Genomic DNA, 23,646 nt, shown 5'->3' with positions numbered 1-23,646 from the left:
AGCACCGGCCCAGCGCGGGTAAAACTGCTCCGTCTCCGTCTTTACTGTGTGAGCAAACACACTCCACTGGGTGGGCAAAAATCGCTACTGGGTGGGCGATTGCCCACCCAGTTAACATGTTATCAGGGCCTACCTGATACTAACACAATGCAGTTTTATCTTAAAAAAGGCATATGAGACAGCTTCGTAACATGCTACGAAGGCACCAAAACTACTTCGTAAATGTTCATATGGTTGCTAAATTCGAATTCAGCTCCAAAAACTAGCCCAGAAACATTTAAAACTCAAAGAAGTGAACCGAGGTCATCAAAGGTCAATGGTCATCAAAGGTCAATGACCTGACCTGACCTTCAGGTGACCTTGACACCCACCCTAATGCATGGGAGCAACATCATATCACATGTTTGAACGCTTGAAACCACGAAAAGACTGCAAACGCGCGGCTTATGCGAGCCGACATACGCCAAGATTCCGGCCAAACATGGTCTCGAAAAGAAGGTCACAGGTCAAAGGTCATTTGGGTCAGGGTCATGAAATTTCAAGAGTAGGTGTAAATTGATCAACGCGAGGGCACTACTGAAAGTTTCGTCGTGATCGGCCGCTTTTTACGCGAGTTATTCGCGAAAAACCGAGGGGGGTCCGTTCGACCCCCCCTCCCCAAAATGTATACGGGCGAGGGTTAAAGCTCTGGGCACGCCCAACCGTTTTCACAAATCGACACCCCTGCATATAAGGGGCTTCCAGCCGCCGGTCGGTAAAGTACCGGCCGGAAATGCCGATTGCCCCCGATATCGGATACCCTCTGACCGAGCGCTCAGGTGCCTCTGGGGGGGGGGGGGGGGGGGGGGGCGATCTGACGCCCCCGCTCAGATACCTCTCGGGAGGAGGGGGGGGGGGGTCCGGCCGCCCCGCTCATGTGCCTCTGGGGGCGCCGCGATCAGACGCCCCCGCTCAGGTGGCTGGGTCTGAGGCAGATTGGACCGCCTGGAACGGCCGGGGTGGTCGGTCAGAGCACCTCTCACATTTACTGCTGAAATATGGCACCAGCGCGGTGGCCGGGCCGAGCCGGTACGTAGGTATGCAGTACCCGCATGAGCTATTGCTTTCCTCCAAGCTGACTCGAATGTCTCCTCTGTTTCAGAAAATGCATAATTACCAACTGAGCGACGCCAACCACCTGCGGGTCTCGTTCTCCAAGTCGACCATCTAAGAGGCCCGGCGAGAGCGCGCAGCGGAGGAGGGCACGGCACGGCGCCTGGTGCCGGCCGGCCGACCCGGACTCGACCCACAGCCGACCCGGATTGACCCACAGCCTACCGAACAAACGGCCGCCGGAGCGGCGCGTGACGTCACTGGATCAGGCAGCAGCCCGCCCGGCCACCGGAGAGCCTATTTTTGCATTTGCTTGCGTACGGCTAGTGGCTGAGGTCGGAGGGAGAGATTAGTCAGAGCTGGGTAAACTAGACATACTTGGAGACGGTAAAGTAGTAATGTACGATGTACAGAGGCGCGTCGAGCGGCGGGGGACGTTACGCAGCAGAGTCGTTACACAGGCCCCACATGTTGTAGCATTCCGGTACAACGGCGACCGAAATTCATGGAAAACCGCGCTGCGCCGCCGGTATTTATTCGCGCGTCCCTCTGAGGAGGCCAGTGGCGGGCCGGCCGGTCGGCCGAGCAGCCCAGCGCCGCCGCCGACTGAGACCCCTCCAGGGACACAGGCAGTGGTCCGACAGCCACAGGCAGGGCCGGGTGGCTGGTTGGCCGCGGGCGGAGCCCAGAGACGCCCGAACGCCGCAGGCAGGGCCCGCGGGCGGCAGGACGGCCGGACTCAGGCCAGAGTACCGCAGCCGCGCGGTCCGGGGCCCAGGTGAACCCGCCACTGAGGCGGCCGCACGCGACGGGGAGAGCGAGAGAGAACTCCAGGGAACAAAGCAGGAGGTGGGAGCGTGGTCGACGCATCGCTCCGGTCAGCAGTATTGTGACAGCTTTAAAGCCCGTCTGTCAAATTAATATGGGCTGTGACAATCCTCCTTTCTAAAGCCGACACAGCAGCACAAATCTAGGCCCGTGCGCGGCGGCCGGTCGGCCCAGCCAGTCGGTCGGCCGGCCGCCCGATGGCGCCAGCGCCAGCGCCGCAGAGGCACGCTAACATATCAGCCAGACGTGACTATTTTTGTACCATCTCGGTGCCTTTTGAGGCTAGACGAGTGCGGTAGTGCGGTTCCGGCTTTGTTTGAAGTTCCCTGTTTCTCTCTCTGGTCGATGGACCGATATATCGAAGGCGACTGTCTCCCCAGCGTTTGGTCATGCTCGCTCCGTGTCTTCGGATTTTGTTTAACGTAGTGTATGTCTAGTTGATGGTGGCTCGAAAATTGGTGTTTTCGGCTCTTCATATTGCATTTTTATTGCATTGTATGTGTAGGTAGTTGTTGGGGCGAGGACCGATTTGTCAGGTCACATGGCGCGACGCAGGTCAGGTCAGGTCAGGCCGCTGGCCACTCGCCGCCCTGGCGCGTCGTTTATGATTGGTGTTTATACCGGTCCGCGGGGAGCGGCGGAGTGTCGGCCGGGCGGCCCGTGTCGCGCGCGCGGCGCCCGGCCGGCGGCGGCGGCACCGCCCCATCCCCAGTCCGTCGGGCGGCTACCCATGGTTGGATCACTCAATGTTGTTAAATAACGTGCCTTTGGCCGCAAAAAAAAGTTCCCTTATCCGGTGCGGGTCGGTAGGACCGCCCGCCGCCGCCGCCGCCGCCGCCAGTCCGCCAGCCGACCCGCTCGCTGTTGACCGCACCATGTTTTAATCATTGAAACCATTTTTGTAATAAAATGACAAAAATTGTTGCCATGAACGTTTGTCTCGAGGCGAGGTGCGTCTCGCTTCCCGCGCCTGTCTAGCTGGGCTGCGCCGGTCCCTCTCTTGGACGCCTCAGCTGCTGCTCCGCTCTGCCGCTTGTCTCGGTCTCTCCGACTCTCTCGTAGCTCTCGCGCGCGTCTCGCTGCTCTACACCTCTCGGCTGGCGCTGCGACAGCCCTCCGCTCTCTGCCCGTACATCTGGGCAACTTTATCTCTATCCGTCTGTCCGTCTGTCTGTCTGTCTGTCGTTTCGTCTGTCTCTCTGTCTTGTCCGGCCGTATCGGTGGTCGCGGGTGCCGCGCGCCGAACAGGACAATATGTGCGATTCCATTATAAAGATCTTGGACGTTCTCTTGTGCCTTTTTCTCTTCATACTCTCGCTCACCGGATTATCCGCGTCGCAGATGGTTCGAACAATCGCTCGCATAAAGGACGTCAACTGACGGGAACGGGGAATCGGAAGCAGTTATGATCGATGACAGGAACAGGAGAGGAACGCTGGATTGAACCCAAACAGGCTGAAAATGTAACACGGAAAGTCGCAACGTTACACGATACACGAATCCACCTGGTACACGTGCGATACGTCCACCTGCACAGGTGCAAACATAAGCCCCAATGTGTTTGGGAGTGTGACCATATCAGCACTGATCGGGCATGCATGCTAGAAGAGAGTGCGCTTGGTACCACCACCTGTAAGTACCCACATCACGGAGTACGGCTATATGCAGGGGCTAAACGGGTGCTTAACACAGCACTCGAGAAGATGCCAATGGGGAGATAATTGTGCTCCATAACACAATGAAAAAGAAACGTAAACTCAGCATGGCCAATAATCTAGCACAGTCGTTACAAGGAAAAGTCGTGTGATTATTTATATAAGCCACTGTGGGCCACCAAACCACTGACTGTAGAGGCAGTGCTGGGTCAAAACCGCGGTCCCGGCGACTCGATTAGATGGCGCCACGAGCGGCTCCGGTAACACTGCGCTATTTGCTTGAACCGGACAGATTGAAATAAATAGCCGGGTCGTGGCGGACCGCCGCCTCGGCGCACCTAATTACGGCCCCAATTGGATAGATCTGTTTATTCCGTGACAGCAGAGTATAACAGACACACAGGTCTATTACCGTGCCGACGGACTATGGCATCGAAGCACGCATATCAGCCCGATCAAAATAGGAAATGTATCAGCGGCGGTTTCATTGGTTTCATTATTATGCCACTGGAATGGCGGCAGGATGATGCATTGTCGCGAGCTGCCTGGCACCGGCGCCGTCCTGGGAGCCATGTCTCTGGCCCGGCCCGGCGGCGGACCGTGCATATGAGCCGGCCGTCTGTCCGCTCCCGCGCCGCGGGGACGCTGGCCGACCGGTAACGGTGACGGAGCGCCACCCAGCGCCACCAACCCCGCTCATACAGAGTCATTGGTGACTGGAGTCAAAGGTACGACTGCTGTGTGTCAGAAGGGTAAGTCCAGCAGATGCCACAGCTGATAACAACGGTACCGGTTACAGACAACTTTGTTCAGCCCTTGGCAACCAGGGCTGCAACGCTTCGGTCAGAAAGGGTATGCATCACACCCTGTATTGCAACTGGTCAATTTCATACAATGTACATGCATTTGAAAGGTAGCAGATAAACTGATAATACACCGCACCGAAGACTAGGTCAGCAATCACTGGATCAAATCCATTACATCGAATATCAACAAGGCAGCAATTGCTCTTATCACAAGCGGCTAAAGCTCCTGCTCGCACTCCATTGCACAGTACACTGCACCGACTTAATATCTTCAGTTGAACCCACACAAAACAAATGTGATGACTGAAAACAACTTTAACACCAGAACTCAACTAAACCGAACGACTAGTACGACTATTCTACCAAACAGTCGCGGACATCGCATTCCTGAACTAGAAGTCCCTTTCACCTAATATTGCACCGAACTGATAAGAACCCGGGGCAGGGCTCACGTGACCCACCAGAATTGGTTCCAGTCAGATCACGTGACCCGCCCGACCCCTCGTACTAACCGAGAAGTCGATCTCAGAAATCACAACTACCTACCCGGACTAGACGGTCACCTGAGCGGTCCGCCCTCCGCTGCCCGCCGGCCGGTGGTCGCCCACTGGCAGCGGGGAGCCGCGGCACCCCGTGGGCGGCGGGTCACACCACTGGGCCGAGACGGGCTGACGGCCGCCGGCCCTGCTCCCACTGACCTGCCGCCGCCGCCGCCCGGTCCGTGCGGAGTGCGTGGTCCGTCAGACGGGTTAGCTAGCCACGCCGTTGGTGAGAGGAGGCTCGGTCAGCGGGTGGCCCCGCGCCGGGATGGAGCAGCCCAGTGCCTGGACTACCTCCCGAGCGGCCAGGACGCCGTACCTGGGGACAGGGGGGGGGGGGGGCGGTCAGACAACGAACACACCTCCCGGGTTGGGGCAAGGGACAACGCGGCGGGCTCGGGGCCTGCTCTGAGAAAGTTATGCTGCGAAGTGCGAACACTAACGCAGGGATCAGGCTGCACCTGTTGGCATGTACACGGCTAGTGAAACTGTCTGTCTATCAGCGCCCACCTGACGGAGTCGTCCAGCGACTCGCCGAGGAGCTGTCTAATGTCTATCTATTCGAACTCACCTGAGACTGTCCGTCTACCCGCGCTCCCCTGACTGAGTTCTGCGCTCACCTGACAGAGTCCTCGAGCGACTCGCCGAGGAACTGTCCGGCCAGGAATCCGCCGACCACGGCGTCGCCCGCGCCGGTTGTGTCCACGATCTGGCGCTCGTCGATGGCCGGCACGGGCACGGAGACCAGGGAGACGCCGTCCAGCAGCAGCACCGGATCGGCGCTCTGCGTGACAATTATCCTGCGGTAGAGTGAGAGCACAGTGAAGTCATAGAACAGTCAGACAGAAGACACAACACTCAGCACACCGCACAGTCAGAGCACAGCGAACAGTCAGCTGCAGCAGCACCGACTCCGCGCTCTGAGTGACAATTATCCTGCGGCATATAACGAACAGTCAGAGACAACACCGAACAGTCAGAGACGGAGCACGCTAGATAGTCAACTGCAGCACCGGCTCGGAGTTCTGGGTGACCACGATCCTACCGTAGTGGGAGAGCACAGCGAACAGTAGGATACAGCACCCGCTCAGCGCTCTGGGTGAGCGCATCCTACCGTGGTGGGAGAGCACAGCGAACAGTGGGATACAGCACCGGCTGTTGTTGTTGTTGTTGGTGTTCCCCTCAGGGCCGGCTGGGGCCGGCCTGTAGCCCCATGAGGGGCTCCTTGTGGCGGAGGTAGCCGGCGGCCAAGGCCGCCACCAGCTCGCCGTCCTTCAGCTGCTCTGGTCGAATGTGGATGTTGCCCGTCAGTCGCAGGCGGGCGCCGGCCAGGCACGGGCACCTGAGCAACACATGCTCCGGGGTGTCGGCGCCCTCTCTGCACACGATGCAGCGGGCTGCGGGGCACGCCTTGAGGTTGCACTGCTGGCAGGTCGGGATGGGGCGCCGCCCGATACGGTGCAGATACTGCTCCGAGCGGCCCCAGTGCCCGGCCCGCAGCTGGTGGACGTTGACGGCGGCATCCCGGTCGAGGTTGTTGAGCGGAGACGGCATACGGTCCCGCATGATGTCCTTGAAGAAGCTGGACGGCCATTCCTGCCGCCAGCGGTGGGAGGCGCAGCGTGCGACGGCCTTCGTTAGCGTCCTCACGTCTGTTGCTGCTGTCTCCTGGGGTAGGCCGGAGGCCTCCTTGGCCAGCTCATCGGCCCTCTCATTTTCCCGCAGGCCGCAGTGCGCCGGGACCCACTGGAGGCGGATCGGTGACCCTCGGCTGGAGAGAGCGAGTAGGTCCTCCCAGATGGAGATCCCTAGGTGAGTCGTCTGGGAGGAGGCGCCGCTCTCCAGCATCCTCAGGGCGGCCTGGGAGTCGGTGCAGATGACTATTGGGTCGTCTGCGATGTCGGCGTCGGCGTCTCGGATGGCGTTCAGGGCCGCCTTCAGGGCACACAGCTCTGCCCGCGTGCTGGAGCAGAGCTGGCCCGCTGGGACTCGGACCTCCCGAGTCTCTCCCGACGGGAGGGTGATAGTGGCACCGCCCCCGCCCTGGGAGACGCCTCCCTCCGCCGAGCCGTCCGACCATATCCAGGTGGCGCGGGGCGGCAGATGTTCCAGTGTGGCCTCTGCCGCTCCCCTCCGTATGTGCGCAGGGGCCGCTCTCTGGCCGCCGGGGCCGACGTCCAGGCAGAACGTCACGGCTTCTCCATGGTGGTCCCACGGTGGGATAGTCTTTGTAGGGCGTCCTTCCACTTTGACGTCGGCCGCACCTGTCCAAGCCAGGGCACGGTGGCCGACGTCACGCCATCCGGTGGTCGTCCTCAGGCGGGGCGCGACGTGCATCTCCCCGACGGCGTGGAGCGGGTCGTCGCCGGGCAGCGAGGCGGCCAGGCCCACCATGCGGGCGGCCAGCGCCGGGCATCGTACTCGCGCCGGCGGGATGCCGGCCTCGGCCATCAACGGCGCGGTCGGGGTCGAGGCCGTGCAGCCAGTGACCGCACGGGCCGCCGCTCGCAGCTCCCGTTCGATCAGCTCGACGTGAGCTTCAGACGCCGCCGGGAGCCACGCCGCTGCCGCGTACTCCAGGGCGCCCCGAACGTATCCGTTGGCAACGGTCCGTAGTTGCGCCTCCTGGAGGCCCCAGCTGCGACCGGTCAGCTTCCTCAGCTGAGCCGTCCTGGGTTTCACTTTCCGGCGCAGGTTCTTGCAGTGTTCCCCGAAGTGGAGGAGTCTGTCAAAGGTGACTCCTAGGAGTCTCAGGTGCGGGGATCCTTTGACCGATGTTCCGGCCACCTTGATCTGGAAGTCCTTTGCGTCATGGGACCACTGGGAGAGGGCCAGGGCCTGGGTCTTCTCCCCGGCGATCACCATCTTCCACCTGTTGGCCCACCTGACCATCGTGTCAGCTGCGATCTGGGCTCGTTCTCTTGCCGTCTCCATCCGGCAGCTACCGCTCAGTGTGGCGGTATCGTCGGCGTACATGAATACGCTGGTACCCGGGACGCTCCTCAGGTCGCTCACCAGGTCGGCCGACCACAGGGTGTACAGGGTCGGTGCCAAGACCGAGCCCTGAGGGAGGCCCGCTCTGAAGGGGCGCTCCTCGCTGAGGCAGCCGTTCACTTCCACCCTGGCGCGTCGGTCACGGAGGAACTGGAAGATCCAGTTAACCATGCATAGTGGGAGCTGGAGACGAAGCAGTTTAAGTTGTAGCATGCGGTGGTCGATCTTGTCATAAGCTCTACTGAAGTCGTACGCTACCAGCGCGAACTTCTCCGCCGTCTTCCCCTCGGTAGGGCGACCGGCGGGGCGGGGTCGGTTCCAGCCGTCTTGTACGGTCTGCACAAGGCGGCCGAGGTTCTCCTCCACCGATCTTCCGCGCCGGAAGCCCACCTGTTCGGCAGGAATCAGGTTCCTCGCTTCGGCGATCTGGCTGAGTCGAGCGCCGACCATCCGTTCTGCCAGTTTTGCCACGTGGCTGGTGAGGGCTATCGGGCGGTATGACGTCACGGACTGCGGGTTCTTGCCGGTCTTCAGAATCGGGATGATGGTGGCCCTCCGCCACGCGCTTGGTATGGTGGCGTCTGCCCAGGTCTGGTTGATCAGGCGCAGCAGTACGGACTTGGCTGTGGGGCCGAGATGCCGCAGGTGCTCGGTGCACACCTGGTCCGGGCCGGGCGCTTTCCTGGACTTCAGCACCCGGATCTGGGCTTCCATCTCCTTCATGCGGCTCGGAGTTCTGGATGACCACATCCTGTGGTGGTGGGAGAGCACAGCGAACAGTGGGATACAGCACCGGCTCGGAGTTCTGGATGACCACATCCTGTGGTAGTGGGAGAGCACAGCGAACAGTGGGATACAGCAACCGCTCAGCGCTCCTTGTGAGCGCATCCTACCGTAGTGGGAGAGCACAGTGAACAGTGTGATACAGCACCCGCTCAGCGCTCCTTGTGAGCGCCACGATCCTGTGGCGGTCGAAGAACACAGCGAACAGTGAGAGGCAGAGCACGGCGGTCAGTCCAGCAGCAGCATCCGCTCAGCGCTCTGGGTGAGCGCCACGATCCTGTGGTAGTGGGAGAGCACAGCGAGCAGTCGCCGAACAGTCAGTGGCTGAGAGAGCAAGAGCCAGACAGCAAGGCACAGGATAGCGGCGATGGTCGAACGGGTCAGTTGATAACTATTTGGCGCCATTGATGCTGTTTTTCATGTACGTCTCGCTTTGGTTGATTTTGGTCCTCTTGGAGTTTTCAGAGAAAAGGTCACCACTAAGATGCACAAAATAAGCTGCAACAGTAGCGCGAATTCTGCACAGAGCAGACTCGTTTGTAATGCGAGTTCTGGCGACACGACAATATGAATTGTGGAGCTTCAGTAACACATTGTGGGACCCGGGGCTGCCAGGTGCCTGGCGCAGGCCCCACTGGGTGCTGCATACAATAATCAATGGGGAGCACCAGGGAAATCATGACCAAACACGTATTGTAAGTGGGCCCCCTGGCGTTTCAAACTACCCATGCATAATATAGCGCCTGCCGGGAATACACGCGGAACCGCTCGCTACGGCAATGGCAAGTCATGAATGCATGCCAAAGGGCGTGCGTCAGCTCTGGAAGTTGTGGGCCGTGGATCATTTAGATTAAGTTCACTGGCTACAAAGACCGTGATGGTGCAATGGTGGTTAATCATTCACTCCAACGCGACGTGGACAATGACGTCAATGCAAAATTATTTAAAACGGTTGCCGGAATACGCTTCATTGCTTAATTACAGGCATGCGTATAATGACACGTGATAAAATCAAATTATGCACACCAGCCAGCTGAAGGGGTGCCAAAAGCAGAAATGCAAAGTAGGAGTGACTTAGACGTATGTAGTTACTGTATCTGATAAAGAGAAGGGTGAAGAGGGATGTAACAAAGAGAGGTACGACCCTACGACACCTACTTCGTGCTTTGTTTGCGCCTACCTGAGCTGAAGGCTGTCGGTAAGTGCCTACCTGAGCTGGGCAGCACCCCTACCTGAGCTGGGCAGCACCCCTACCTGAGCTGGGGCCTGTGTCTGCTCACCTGAGCTGGGGACTGTCGCCGTTGAGCAGCGCCTGGTCGGCGGGCTGGTCGGGCTCGTCCGACTGGGTCATGGCCTCCACCGTATTGAGCCGGGTCAAGGCGGCGTCCAGCAGGCGCGCGTAGCCCAGCGGCGATATGTCAAACTCGTCCTGACCGAAACAGGTCACAGGTTTGGGGTTACACTGTTGTAGACCCCGGGAGGGAAGCATACGCTCAATGCTCATAAATGCTCAATCTAGCTTGCCTAGCTCAATGACAGTTGTAGCCTGATGTGACATTAAAATGGAGTCTCAGCCTCGACAGGACCCATGCTTTCACCGATACATCCAAAGAAGTAATGGGTTTGGTACCTTCCTCTATTCTCACCTCCAGTCCTAGGGCGCGAGCCAGTGCGGTCAGCTCTGTGACGTGTCCGAACAGGAAGGAGACGTGCGGCAGCAGCTGACAGATGGTGCTCGTGTGCCGCTCGCACACGTAGGTGCCCGACAGGCTGAACACCAGCCGCCGGCCGCTGTGCGAGCAGTAGCGCGCCACCTGCACCGCCGTCTCCGGGTCGTGCGTTACGAAAAACCCCTGCACGACGGCGGCGGGGGAAGGTGCGACAATACAGACATTGCAGATTGTAGCAGAAACAGGCACACACACAACGAATATTTGCACAAAGTCAAGAACTGAAGGTCTAAGCTTTGACCCGATCCGAGCTAAAACCATAATAAGCTCAAAGATGATACTGACGGGTAGTGCCACCTACAATACAAGTAGACTATAGTACCAGTATAACGCCTTTTGGGGCGACTAACGGAGCGAGCGAGAGGGTGGGCCTTGCACGTGCGAAATTTCGAGGGGGTACCTCCAACTGACTTGTGCACGGCACCTTACTAACCGGTCTCTAGCGATGTGCCAAATTTGAGCACAATCGGCCCAGCCGTTCTCGAGATCTGGAAGCGGCACCCTGCACGTGCGCACGTGCAAAATGGGTCCCAACTGACTTGTGCACGGCACCCTACTAACCGGTCCCTAACCGTGTACCAAATTTGAGCGCAATCGGTCGAGCCGTTCTCGAGATCTGGAAACGACCCCTGCACGTGCGCACGTGCAGCAGCACCCCAACTCTGGCACATGGATATACAGTGCCTGGTGGGTGCCTACCTACATGCCAACTTTCAGCGCAATCGGCCAAGTAGTTACCGAAATATTGCAACAATTGCAAAACTGACACCTCTTCGTTTTGCACGTGGCACGTGCATAAGGGGTCACCCACATGCATCGGGAATAGTCCAATACTTGGTAGAAGGAATGAAGCTACCCTACAAAAATTACCGCATGTAAATCGGTCAAGTGGTTGCTGAGATATAAGCCTCGCAAAAGCGTCCGCACGGCCGGCCGGCCGGCCGCTCATACTCAGAAATTTCCGTTAATCTAAGGAAAGACTCCGCTCGCTTCGCTCGCTCCGTAATAACGACATGTCACAATGATACGAGTCAGCCGACACCGCATGGCGCATTCTACCTATCCCACCCAGCATCGCACCATCTCCCGCTATCGTTCCGTATCTTACATTACCAAAACAGCAAATCAGACAGCATCCTCCAACCGCCTCTGGCGACCGCCAAACCCCGGCCGGCGGCCGGCACCCGAATCCATTACCCACCTCGATGTAGACGAACTGGGCGCCGGTGAGCAGGGCCAGGTTGCGCGGCGTGAACACCCGGTCCGGACGGCAGAGGGTGGCCGCGCCCAGGTCGGCCACCAGGGAGCGGTTGGTGCCCCAGACCAGACTGACGGCGCGGCCCGTCGGACGGTCCTCGTGCACCACATACCTGTAGTGGGGACGGGTCACACAGGTTAGCACGGCCTGACAGCGCCGGCAGACAGAGAACCCACTACGCGGACCGTCTTCTACGAGCGCGGTGACACGATGGGGCATCATCGTAACAACGAACGCATGGTGTTCAGCAGTTTGCAAGAATACCAAATGCAACAAGGTGTGAATACAATGTGCAACAAAGAACAAGGGTTAATAAGTCCTTACCCCACTCCACACAGCCTATCAGACAAACAGCCATGTTTACGGAGCGAGCGAAGCGAGCGGAGTCTCATACTGAATTAAGGGAAAATCCTGAGTATGAGCGGCCGGCCGGCCGGCCGGCCGGCCGTGGGGACGCTCTTCAAAAGCTAATATCTTAGGAACGGGACATCCGATTGACAAGCGGTCTTCTTTACTGAATGTCACTTGGACGTAAAAGTTCTGTGGTGTGATGGCCACCATGCGTTCTTGCCAACCACCGCACGTGGCGCGTGGTAAAGTTGGACATTTTTTAAGAACCCCCAAAATTGCAACCTCAATAACGGCACAACGGTCGGGCCGATTGAATTGAAACTCGGTACACAGTTAGGTCTCCATCAGATAATTCATCTGCATGTGTTAAGGTTGGGGTGCTACAGCACGTGCGCACGTGCAGGGGGCGCTCCCAGATCTCGAGAACGGCTGGGCCGATTGCGCTCAAATTTGGTACACGGTTGGGGACCAGTTAGTAGGGTGCCGTGCAAAAGTCAGTTTGGACCCCGCTTGCACGTGCGCACGTGCAGTGTGCCGCTTCCAGATCTCGAGAACGGCTAGGCCGATTGCGCTGAAATTTGGCACATCGCTAAAGACCGGTTAGTAGGGTGCAGTGCACAAGTTAGTTGGAGGTACCCCCTCGCAATTTCGCACGTGCAAGGCCCATCCTCTCGCTCGCTCCGTTGGTCGCCCAAAAGGCGTTTTACTGGTATTAGCTAAAACACAAGCCTTATTCTCTCAAGAAATCCTTGCCGTTTCAATTGTCTCTAATGGATCGCTAGTTATCCCGCACTTTTATGGATAATCTAATTATCCCGCACAACCCCCGCAGCTAATGCATCTAAGTCTTTCACTAGTCAACACCTACACAAGCCCCGCTTGATCGCTGCAGCGCTTCTAGCGTCCTCACCGAGTGTTGACGCCGTCGGCTCGCACCAGTTTCTCGAGTCGCTGTCCGAACTTGTCGGCTCCCACGGCGCCCACGAAGGAGACGGAGGAGCGGTCTCCGAGGATCCAGCGGTAGATGCGGGCCGTGTTCTGGGCGCAGCCGCCCGGGCAGAACGTCACCTCGCCGCTCCTGTCCGGGGGGGGGGGGGGCAGAGGCGGAGCGGCAGTTAGGACACTGATATCGCAGAAACAGGTCAGGTCAGCACCAGGGCAGAGCGACGGTTAGGAGTCGCACCTTGACCAATACTGTTCTAATAATAGGGGATAAAGATGGTCAAATTGACCAAATTGACAATTATTGGTCATGGCAATGACGATGGTGGTGCTTAACTAGGCAATCTCCTTGTACAGATATGGTTTCCTTTGGATTTCGGCGAAAGCAAAATAGCCTGTCGGTGTTGACCGGCCGAGGATCGAGCAGATTCGGTCACTATGTGTCACCAAAGTGACGCGCAGTCAAGAGAAACTAACATAATACGCCAATATCCGTGCCCAACGCAGCGATTTGTGTCCAATGACCACTGACCTGGCGAAAACCTCGTCGAAGAGAGCCTTCTGGTCGTCGTCGGCCTCGATCTGGTTATCGGGCAGCAGGCGGTACTTGGTGAGCAGCTGGCCGTCCTCCACCCGCAGGATCATGTCCAGCAGCGGGTTACCGAAGCAGAGCAGGTCGGTGGTGAGGTCACCCATGGCCAGCGCCCGGTCAGCGGCGGTCAGCGGTCCTCACCTCGACACGGCGCGGTCAGTGCAGCAGATGCGAGGTGGAGAGGTCAGCAGAGGCGGCAGGCTGTAATAACCGGACGGATTCAAAGCATTTTCGATTTACGCTGGGTTTTCTTGATTGGTCCAATAGAACCACAGATTTACAGCTAGAGATCACTTATTTATCTACCTCTTATGTTGGTTGAGGGCCAAGATTATGATTTAATAAGTAAGATGCTATTAAAATAATAGTGCTCGACAAATAGTCACCTGTAAATTTCAAATTCAACTTGTAAAGCGCCTATAGAACAAAATTTCGAATAATTGCACGCTCGTAAATCAAAAAGAACGACCAGGGGCGTGTAATCCTCAATGTCAATAGAAAACTAACACACTGGGTCTAATGGGAGGCGGAACTTCCTGGAGCTACTGTGCGTATTCACCAGTCATCCCCCCCCCCCCCCGCCAAACGTGTCACATAGCCGACCGTTGTCATAACTGAGCGCACAGGTGACGCATCGGCATCCACCGTCACAGAGCGTCACAGGGCGTCACAGAGCGTTATAGGGCGTCACATGTTGACTCGCCAGGGTCACGCGCAGTGCGACCCGTAGTTAGCGCAGCCGTCTCTGTGGCTAATTACCACCGGTAACCGTGAACACAAACACGCACATGGCAGCAGACCGACTTCCGCGGACTTCCGGGAACACGAAACACGAACCGGAACAGCGAGCGGAAGGACAGCGGTCTCGGAATGCACCAGTCCGGAAGAGCGAGGCGTGACGCTCGAGTCCGTAATTGACGCTACTTCCTATGGTTCATCGGGCAAAAAGCAGACGATACGCGGAATGGCTGGAGGCAAGGACCTTGATCTAGATAAGGAATCGGTGCCAATGGCGGCACATCGGACACGCACAGTACAGGGACAAAAATAGCGTCTCCACTTTCAAGCATATTGGCTTAGGAATCAGCGGTCCGACTGCCATAAAGCAAAAGGAAAAAAATAATACCTACATAGTATAATTACGAGTTCATACTGAATTAAGGGAAAATCCTGAGTATGAGCGGCCGGCCGGCCGGCCGGCCGTGGGGACGCTCTTCAAAGGCTAATATCTTAGGAACGGGACATCCGATTGACAAGCGGTCTTCTTTACTGAATGTCACTTGGACGTAAAAGTTCTGTGGTGTGATGGCCACCATGCGTTCTTGCCAACCACCGCACGTGGCGCGTGGTAAAGTTGGACATTTTTTAAGAACCCCCAAAATTGCAACCTCAATAACGGCACAACGGTTGGGCCGATTGAATTGAAACTCGGTACACAGTTAGGTCTCCATCAGATAATTCATCTGCATGTGTTAAGGTTGGGGTGCTACAGCACGTGCGCACGTGCAGGGGGCGCTCCCAGATCTCGAGAACGGCTGGGCCGATTGCGCTCAAATTTGGTACACGGCTGGGGACCAGTTAGTAGGGTGCCGTGCAAAAGTCAGTTTGGACCCCGCTTGCACGTGCGCACGTGCAGAATGCCGCTTCCAGATCTCAGGAACGGCTGGGCCGATTGCGTTCAAATTTGGCACACCGCTAGCGACCGGTTAGAAGGGTGCTTTGCACAAGCCCGTTGGAAGTACCCTCTCGCCCTTGCGCACGTGCAGGGCTCACTATCTCGCTCGCTCGTTCTTCGCCCAAAAGGCGTTTTACTGGTAATAGCTAATTAATAACAAATACAAAGCAACTCATATACATCTTACGGAATAATCAACAACTATGCAATATGCATGACCCGCCTGACCTGACCGGGCCTGCAGGCCCGGCCAGTAACGCTTTTGAGACAGTTATGCCATCGCACCCACCCAGCGATGCACTTACAAATGCATTGGGGCTTATTCCATGTGCAATGTGCATTGTGCAATGTGCACGCTTCGTACGTGCACAAGTGCACGCACCATTTCCACAGTTCAAGAGCGGCTTCGCCGATTGTGATTTACATTGTAACGTTGTTAAATGTCGGCTAAATGGGAAATACAAATTCACAAGACGGCTGGGATCTCACTTTGCACGTGAGCCCGAGCGGAGAACGCTTCCATGCATTTAAAGAACTGCTCGGCCGATTGCGCTTAAAGTTGGTACAAGGTTACAGGCCGGTATCCACCGTGCCGGTCAAAACCTCAAATTTCTGTCGATAAAAAAGTTCTGTGTACGGACGTGCACTTTGCACATCGCGAAGGGGCAAAGAGAGTCTTCATCTGCTCCCGGCATTGAAACTTCGCCAAAGTTCGGGAGCGAGACCCGGAAGCATCGCTCATTTGGGCTCCCAGCGCCAAAATTGTGAAAAAGGAACCAGCAGAACATGCGCAAAATGCACGGAAATGAACAGCTTTCGTGGCTATTGAAAAAAAGACGCCTCAAAGTCTTCATTATCGATAAACATTAGACGACGAGCTGGGGATCGAAGCTGACGTCCCGCACACGGCCGGGAATGGCGCGCCGGGCAGCCGGTGACCCGGAACGGGCCGGGTCGGAAGAGGAAGTCCCGGTCAGCGGCCCGCCGGGCCCGGTGCCGGGCGGAAGCCGCCGCTGCGCGTCCCACAGAGCCGACCTTGTCCCCTGGCGGCGGTGGTAGGGTCGCCGGCCGCACCGGTCGACACACAGCTAACGCGGAGGGGTGCTGATGACCGAGCGCTGGCATACGGGCGGCCGCCGCCGGGGCACCGCCGCCCCAGTGACCGTGAGACCCACCGAGCCGGCGCCGCGGGGTACATAAGCAGCTGGCGGCGCCACTGACTCCACACTGCCCCGAGCAACAGCTCAGCCTGGCGCTCCTCGCCGAAGGCCGCGGTCCTCTATCTGCCACCATGCGTGCCGCCGCTCTACTGACGCTCGCCGCCTGCGCCGTGACCGTGCGCGGCCAGAGCGACTCCAACACGACGGTGACAGAGTGCGGCCAGCAGCAGGTGCTCTCCGGCCGCGGCCGAATCGTGGGCGGCAGCGGCGCCTACGCCGGCCAGCTGCCCTGGACCGTCTCCATCCAGCTGGCCGGACAGCACTTCTGCGGCGGCACGCTGATTGGCCAGCGCCACGTGCTCTCGGCCGCGCACTGCTTCCACAACCGGCGGACGGCAGACTTCCGCGTGGTGGCCGGCGAGCACGACCTGCGCGTGGCAGAGCCGGCGCAGCAGGAGCTGGCCGTGGCCGCGCTCACCGTGCACGACCAGTACAAGTACCCGAGCTTCCGGAACGACCTGGCGCTGCTGACGCTGGCCGCGCCGGCCATCTGGGGGCCGTTCGTGCAGCCGGCGTGTTTGCCGGCGGCCGGCGCCGCGCCGCCCACCGGCCGCACAGCCACCGTGGCCGGCTGGGGCTGGCTGGCAGAGTACCGCGACGGCGGACGACGCGCCGACCGCCTACAGAGCGCCGACGTGCCCGTCCAGACGCGCGACACGTGCAACGCCTGGTTCGCCGCCGCCGGCAAGCGGCTGACGCTGAAGCCCGGCCAGATCTGCGCCGGCCTCAGCGAGGGCGGCAAGGACGCGTGCCAGGGCGACAGCGGCGGCCCGCTGGTGGTGGCCGAGCCCGGCGGCCGCCACACGCTGGTCGGCGTGGTGTCGGCCGGCATCGGCTGCGCCCGGCCCAGCCTGCCTGGCATCTACACGGACGTCAGCCACTACCTCAAATGGATCCAGCTTCGGCTGGCAGAGGAGCAGGAGTAGAGATCAGCAACCATTTGGAATTGGTAGCTGCAACACGATTGCCAGTTGAAATGCTGATCTCAGTTGGCTTGGTATTTTTGTTTAGTGCAGGGCATATGTCATTTTATATTTCAGTCAGTTCCGTGAATAGTGGTCATATTGGTGTATGCTAAAGAGCCTCTATCTTGGAGCAATGCGAATTGCAGTGCTAAGTGAGACATCTACACTGTAACTGATAATGACATGGTGATATCACACATCACCACATTTATAATTTATAAATGAATGCCATTTTGTTATGTGCAAGTTGAATGTGTATGCAATACAGCCTATAAGATAAAATATCAGTTGGGGAAACTACGAGGCAAAGATCCAAAAATTGATCGGTCAATAAATAGACTTTTTATTACCATATATGGGTATAAATGCAGCCCTCGCTACTACGGGTGAAAAACGGCATAACATGCCAGTATTTATGGTAGGTATGGCGTCCACCTTATAAGAGAGAAAAGGCTTCCATTTCCCACTACAAATAAACGCTATTTGATAAAATTTGGCGAATTCACTCGAAAACGCCAGTCGCCAATCACAAAACAGCTTTTCTGCAGGTTCCGGGCATCACAATCAGCTGGCCATTCAATAAATGGATTGGTATTTTGAAAGAAAATTGTTAAAAGAGTTAATTTCATTGCAATAAATGAAGGCATTAGTAGAGCAGACGTCACATGAAGGTTTTCCAACCGAGGAGAGGCGCTGTAGGTTTGTAGGTTGTAGGGTGGGTTTGTAGGTTGTAGGTTGTAGGTTTTTAGGTTGTAGGTTTATAGGTTGTAGGTTAGGTTAGGTCAGGTTAGGTTAGGTTAGGTTAGGTTTGTTTAGGTTTTCCTAGAAAGAAGCACCTCCGGGCTCCGTGTATGGCGCCTCTCCTTGGTCGGAAAACCTTCGTGTGACGTCTGCTCTACTAATACCTAAATGAACTTAATGAAGATATTTAATTTTAAAATCATGATTTAACCACAATTGGAAAAAATAAAGAAAATACCAAAAATAATGGCATTAATGCCTTATTTTTTCATTTGAATGCTAGGATGTCAGTAGGCGGAACTATGGTCAAGCGTACCCATTTTCGGGAACGCATTTTCGTTCCCATGTTTGGGAACGATAAACCCAAATATGGGAACGCCATGTAGGCATTATTTAAAACAAGAAAAAGAACCGTTAAATGACGTCCAAAAATATAAAACGATCGTGAACCGCCTGATATTTGTCTCAATATTGTTGGGAAAGAGTTTGATATTGTAAGGCCCATCGTAGTTTCAAATCGTTCCCCTATTTCTAAAGCAGTCCATCATCCGGGCCGCGAGCCCAAATTTGGGAACGCTCTCGTACACTGGCGCTGCAAGCGTTCCTTATTATGGGAACGGCGTACCCAAAATTGGGAACGATTTCACCGACGCCTTTCGGGGGCTCTTTTCATTAACAAGCAACACGTCCAACGCTGCAAATTATTGTTAACGCAACAATCATCAGATGACCTTTCCGGCAAGACCGTCGCATGTTTCGCCCGGTCTTCTGCGCTTTTATTCCCGTCGATCTCGCAGCGGGCACGCCCCCCTCTGCAGGATTACGGAATTCACAACGCTCAGCGATGTTCAACAAGGTCTTCCATACCTATATCCACCGTCCGCGCCGCGGGTGGAGACATGTCAAGCACTCTGTCTGTTTATCACCGATAGTTGACGAGCACAAGGAAGTATCCAAAAATGGGAACGCTGAATATGTTACACCCTCAAAACACCTAGTCCCAATGAAAATCTAGTTTTTTCCTTTCTTAATGAGTGTAAGTGGCAAAAGGCCTGGTAGGATGGGCACGAGGAATGGTCGAAATCAGCATAAAAATTATAAATAAGCCACACAGAGCGACCTATATAAGAGAAATTCCCCCAAAACGATCATGCTTAGAAACACGGAAGACAAAAACCACGCTCATGACGCTCCTTATAAAATAACGCTAAACAGCTAGCATCCAAATAAAATATGTCTTTCCGGGCTGATAAAATACAGTTGAATAATTTTAAACCACTGAAACTAAGTTTACAACAGTAGTTCGTTAAAATCACTGACTCCTACCTTAGGCATAAGAAGGTTGGCCGTCCTTCGGTTGGACCGCTGCAGCTGTCATCGGGCCAACTGAGTGATGATCCCTCCTGCATGGCTGAGATTTTTGCTGAGTCTTTCTCATCCGTGTATAGCCGCTCTATCCCATCCGAACCAAGCCCACACCAACGATTTCACGAATCCTCACTTGAACACATTGCTATTTCCCGTGAAGATGTGTTAAAAAGTCTTCTTGAGCTTGATGGAAACTCAGCCATGGGACCTGATGACATTCACCCTCTCTTATTGAAGAAGTGTGCTGATCAGTTGGCTCAACCTTTGATGACCATTTTCAACAGATCCCTCCGAGAAGGTACCTTACCAGATAGCTGGAAGAGGTCTCTTGTTGTTCCCTTGTTTAAGAAAGGTGTACGGTCTGACCCTCTCAACTACCGACCGATAAGTCTTACCTCTGTGCCGTGCAAACTGATGGAGCGCTTAATTTGTAAATCACTTGTTCCCTATCTGGAGTCAAATGAGATTATCAGTCCTCACCAGTTCGGGTTCAGGTCTGGAAGGTCTACAATGGACCAACTGCTACTGGTCTATGATGACGTGTCAAGACGGACAGATGAGGGTGCGGTAACGGATGTTGTTCTCTTCGATTTTAGTAAAGCGTTTGATGTAGTTGTTCATGAATTGCTTATAGATAAACTGATAAGCCTAAATATCAATGGAAATCTTTTGAAATGGATAATTTCATTCCTCACAAGCAGGTTCATGAGGGTATGTGTCAAGGGCAAATCAAGCAGTTCCAGACCTGTACTCAGTGGTGTGCCCCAGGGGTCTGTGCTGGGCCCGATCCTTTTCCTTATTTATGTGAATAGCATTGCATCCGATCTTAATTGCGACTACAAAATCTTTGCAGATGATCTGAAAATATACAGCAGCTTTGAGCACAAACTTGACTCGGCACCGGGCTCCCCTATGTACCACTCCGTTCAACATGATATCGACGTTTTGCTGAGGACTGCCACATCGTGGGGTTTGCACATGAACGCCAAAAAATGTGTGGTCCTACGCTTTGCTGGACCCTGTCCCAACATTAGCCAGCCATCCTACATCCTGAATGGTGCTCCGATAACTCCAGCAAGCAAGGCCTCTGACTTGGGCGTCCTTGTTGATGTCACCATGAAGTTTCATGACCACATCCGAAATGTAGCCCATAAGGCGGGTGGCCTAGCTGAAAGCCTACTTAAGTCCACAGTGTGTCGCTCTCCTCAATTTATGCTGTCCCTTCTCACAACCCACATCCGACCAATCATGGAGTACTGTTCTTGCATTTGGAATACTGGGTATGTACAAGACCTTCGACTTCTTGAACGGGTTCAGCGGAGATGGACGAGACACATTGATGGAATGACTGGACTTAACTATGGTGAAAGGTTAGCTGCATTGGACCTCTATTCGGTACAGGGTAGACTGCTGCGGGCCGACCTGATCCAGTACTGGAAAATCCTAAATAACCACTCCTGTATCAATCCTAATGACCTTTTCCAGAGGCCCTATCGCAGCGGCACCAGGGGTCACGGATGTAAGATATTTCCCCCAGCCACCAGAACTGACACTCGCAAGCGCTTTTTTTCTGTTCGCTGTATTCGCATATGGAATGAGCTGCCTGCAGAGGCAGCATGCGCGACTAATATTAATAGCCTAAAACGCATTCTTGATACATGTATTCGTAGCAAACTGTTCGATTATGTAGATTAACTTATATGAAAATGCGAACTGTGTTTTGGTAATGATGACTGTATAGGTAGGTATCGTCTTACAACTTGTTTTTCTTATATGATATAGGTCTATCTTGTACGACTTTGTTTCGCGAGGCGCAATTTCCGGTCCATTATTAAATGTTATTATTTCTTGTCTGTCACCATTTGGACTGGCGCGTCTCTTTCATTTAGGGTTCCTTACATCCACCCAACTTGACCCCTTCCTATCCGGACAAGCGAGGCAAAGAGGAACCCAACGAGGTAAGAATACGAGGTAAGAATACTGACGTTCCACGCGGTCGTGCGCCTCGACACCAAAAGTCAACAATATTACCTCGGGACTGTCCGCGTGTTCGCTTGCATATGTCAGCATCTGGTGTCGCTAGTATGAAACTTCATAACCAGGCGAACATTATTATACTTGACCTCAAAATGTAAAAAACGCTTCATTTTCCTTAAAATTGCATGTTAAATGTATGTAGTATAACCCATGTTTTCACCATTCCGTCATTTCAAAAAATCATTAAAAATATCATTCGACGGTCAATTTCCTTGTTCAACGGTCAGATTAAAGATAATTTTATAGAGCCTTAGTAGATACTTAAATTAGCGTGCACTTTTTTGAGACGTGATGCACTAATGAGTTTTAGTGGGCGAACGGCCAAAAAATTACCTTCCGTTCTCATAAATGGGAACGCCCGTTCCCATATTTGGGAACTCCGTTCCCAAAAATGGGAACATTCCTATATTTGGGTACTCATGACCATAGTTCCACCTACTGATGTATGGAAAAGATGAAGTTTTCTGATTTTATTAGGTACCATATATGGTCATTGACCCGCCCACTCCAGCCGTTGATTGGCTGATCAAATTTTAATTCGGAGCCTCGTAGTTGCCCCAACTCAAGGCCCTATATACCCCCCAACTAAGTAAGGCCCCAAATTTACCGGTTAGCGACGATGGCGACGACGGTGACCGGACGCCAGCTTTACCGATACCGTATTACTTGATTTTCTTGTAACTTAAATCTCCTATAACGATTTGTTTTCCCTCTTATCAAATAATCATTTCGATAAAAAAATGCATAGAAGCGTCACGTACAACCGAAGTGACCCCTGCCATTGCTATAAGGGACGACGGTGAAAACAGGGCGCCTGGGGCGCTTTGATCAAGGTTCGTGAAATTTACACGTGACGTTTGGCATGTAGAAGGCCCATGAAGGGGGAGAAGTCACAAATGTCACGTGACTAATATGCCCTCCGGCGCCCTGTTTTCACCGGCGTCCGCTATAAGCATCAAAAGTTCACCTTGACGATTAATTGCACAGGCCACAGTGCTCAATTTTTCGCCAGCACTAAACAAGGCCATACTAAACGCGAGTGGACTCTTCACGCTTTGATTTGTTCGTTTGGATTCGGTTCGGATGCCACAAGAACTGGTTACAGGAAAAGAACATAATAATTTTGATGGGCAACTTGATGCATTTATAGCGCAAGTACGACATAACAACATGAAAAAGAGACAGCTAGTAAAATGTTACAAACGTTAAAAAATGCGTTGCAGAAACACATTTTGAGGTTGTTGCAAGGCTGGTAGTTAGACATATTGTTGGACAAGAAACACATGATTACCAAAACAAGAGACCTCAGCCGAGATTCGGTTGCGATTCACTATTCAGGCATACTGATACGAAAAATATACAAGTTGTGCTAAATTCACATAAGGTCACGATAGCTACGCATGCTGTGCGAACATTCACCTCAACTATGTTATGCTAACCTTCGAAAATTGATCAATAAGAGCTGTGCTAAGTAGATAGTACATTAGTACCCACCGAGGGCGAGGCAGTCTGAAGCCTGCAACCGCAGCTAAGAACCTGAACCGCATCGTTCGTTTGATCGATAAGAGTCAGATAACGGTAACACAGTTACCGAGGAGCATTGACCTCTATAATACCTACTAATACTTAGGGTGTGGTACTAATAGAGGTCAATGCCGAGGAGTAACTGTGAGCTTTGAGGAGCTTTGAGGAGGTTAGAGGAGCCAATGGAACAGGCCCAAGTATCTCCAGCTTGACACGCACCGATACGGAATCCCGCCTATCAATTCAGCAGCTATGAAATCAGCCAAAACGGCGCATCAATCGGATACCTCAAAACAAGGCCCTATATACCAGGCCTCAAAAGGCCTCAAAAGCTGTTGATGCAGATTGGTCACCACAGCACAAGAGCTCATTTCACTATAGATGACGCCAAGCACAGATTGTTTATGTATATAGATGTCGCTGTAGAAGCCAAATACGAGATGCCGTTATTCATCAGGGCTTCTTATATTGCATTTTTTATTTGCACATCATGTTTGCGGGGGATTATAATAAAGTATGCCTATTTTTTCCATAAATTCCTCAGGA

The 23,646-nt window shown here is 54.5% G+C and overlaps 3 protein-coding genes across 21 annotated transcripts in view; 2 read left to right on the top strand and 1 right to left on the bottom strand.

Moving 5' to 3' along the window:
• The window catches only part of LOC122390604 (polypyrimidine tract-binding protein 2-like), a 62,976-nt gene extending 59,768 nt beyond the window's left edge, over window positions 1-3,208 (top strand). For all 15 annotated transcript variants that reach the window (XM_043383728.1, XM_043383727.1, XM_043383726.1 and 12 more), the window contains one exon: window positions 1,142-3,208. In XM_043383728.1, coding sequence (XP_043239663.1) covers window positions 1,142-1,210 — 69 coding nt within the window. In that variant the 3' untranslated portion in view covers window positions 1,211-3,208. The remainder of the gene's footprint in view (window positions 1-1,141) is intronic.
• Window positions 3,209-4,430: 1,222 nt separating this feature from the next.
• LOC122390602 (adenosine kinase-like) lies at window positions 4,431-23,164 on the bottom strand. Of its 5 annotated transcripts, XM_043383723.1 has the most exons (9): window positions 22,184-22,345; window positions 13,511-13,771; window positions 12,947-13,114; window positions 11,629-11,797; window positions 10,344-10,550; window positions 9,978-10,126; window positions 5,541-5,720; window positions 5,122-5,239; window positions 4,431-4,956 (listed from the first exon to the last, which is right to left on the bottom strand). In XM_043383723.1, the coding sequence occupies exons 2-8, from the start codon at window positions 13,672-13,674 to the stop codon at window positions 5,131-5,133; spliced, it is 1,146 nt and encodes a 381-aa protein (XP_043239658.1). In that variant the 5' UTR covers window positions 13,675-13,771; window positions 22,184-22,345; the 3' UTR covers window positions 4,431-4,956; window positions 5,122-5,130. The 5 variants fall into 5 exon arrangements, with proteins under 5 accessions (XP_043239658.1, XP_043239657.1, XP_043239654.1 ...); XM_043383722.1 differs by lacking the exon at window positions 22,184-22,345 and adding an exon at window positions 23,071-23,164 and having other exon boundaries at window positions 4,431-5,239; XM_043383719.1 differs by lacking the exon at window positions 22,184-22,345 and adding an exon at window positions 22,544-22,912 and having other exon boundaries at window positions 4,431-5,239.
• Window positions 16,524-17,813, top strand: LOC122390603 (trypsin-1-like). Its single transcript, XM_043383724.1, has one exon. The coding sequence runs from the start codon at window positions 16,537-16,539 to the stop codon at window positions 17,389-17,391; it is 855 nt and encodes a 284-aa protein (XP_043239659.1). The 5' UTR covers window positions 16,524-16,536; the 3' UTR covers window positions 17,392-17,813.
• Window positions 23,165-23,646: the final 482 nt, after the last annotated feature.

The sequence above is a fragment of the Amphibalanus amphitrite genome, unplaced genomic scaffold (genome assembly GCF_019059575.1).
Source record: "Amphibalanus amphitrite isolate SeventyFive unplaced genomic scaffold, NRLGWU_Aamphi_draft 000402F_arrow, whole genome shotgun sequence".
NCBI lineage: Eukaryota > Metazoa > Arthropoda > Thecostraca > Balanomorpha > Balanidae > Amphibalanus > Amphibalanus amphitrite.
This window is presented reverse-complemented; position numbering and strand designations above follow the sequence as displayed.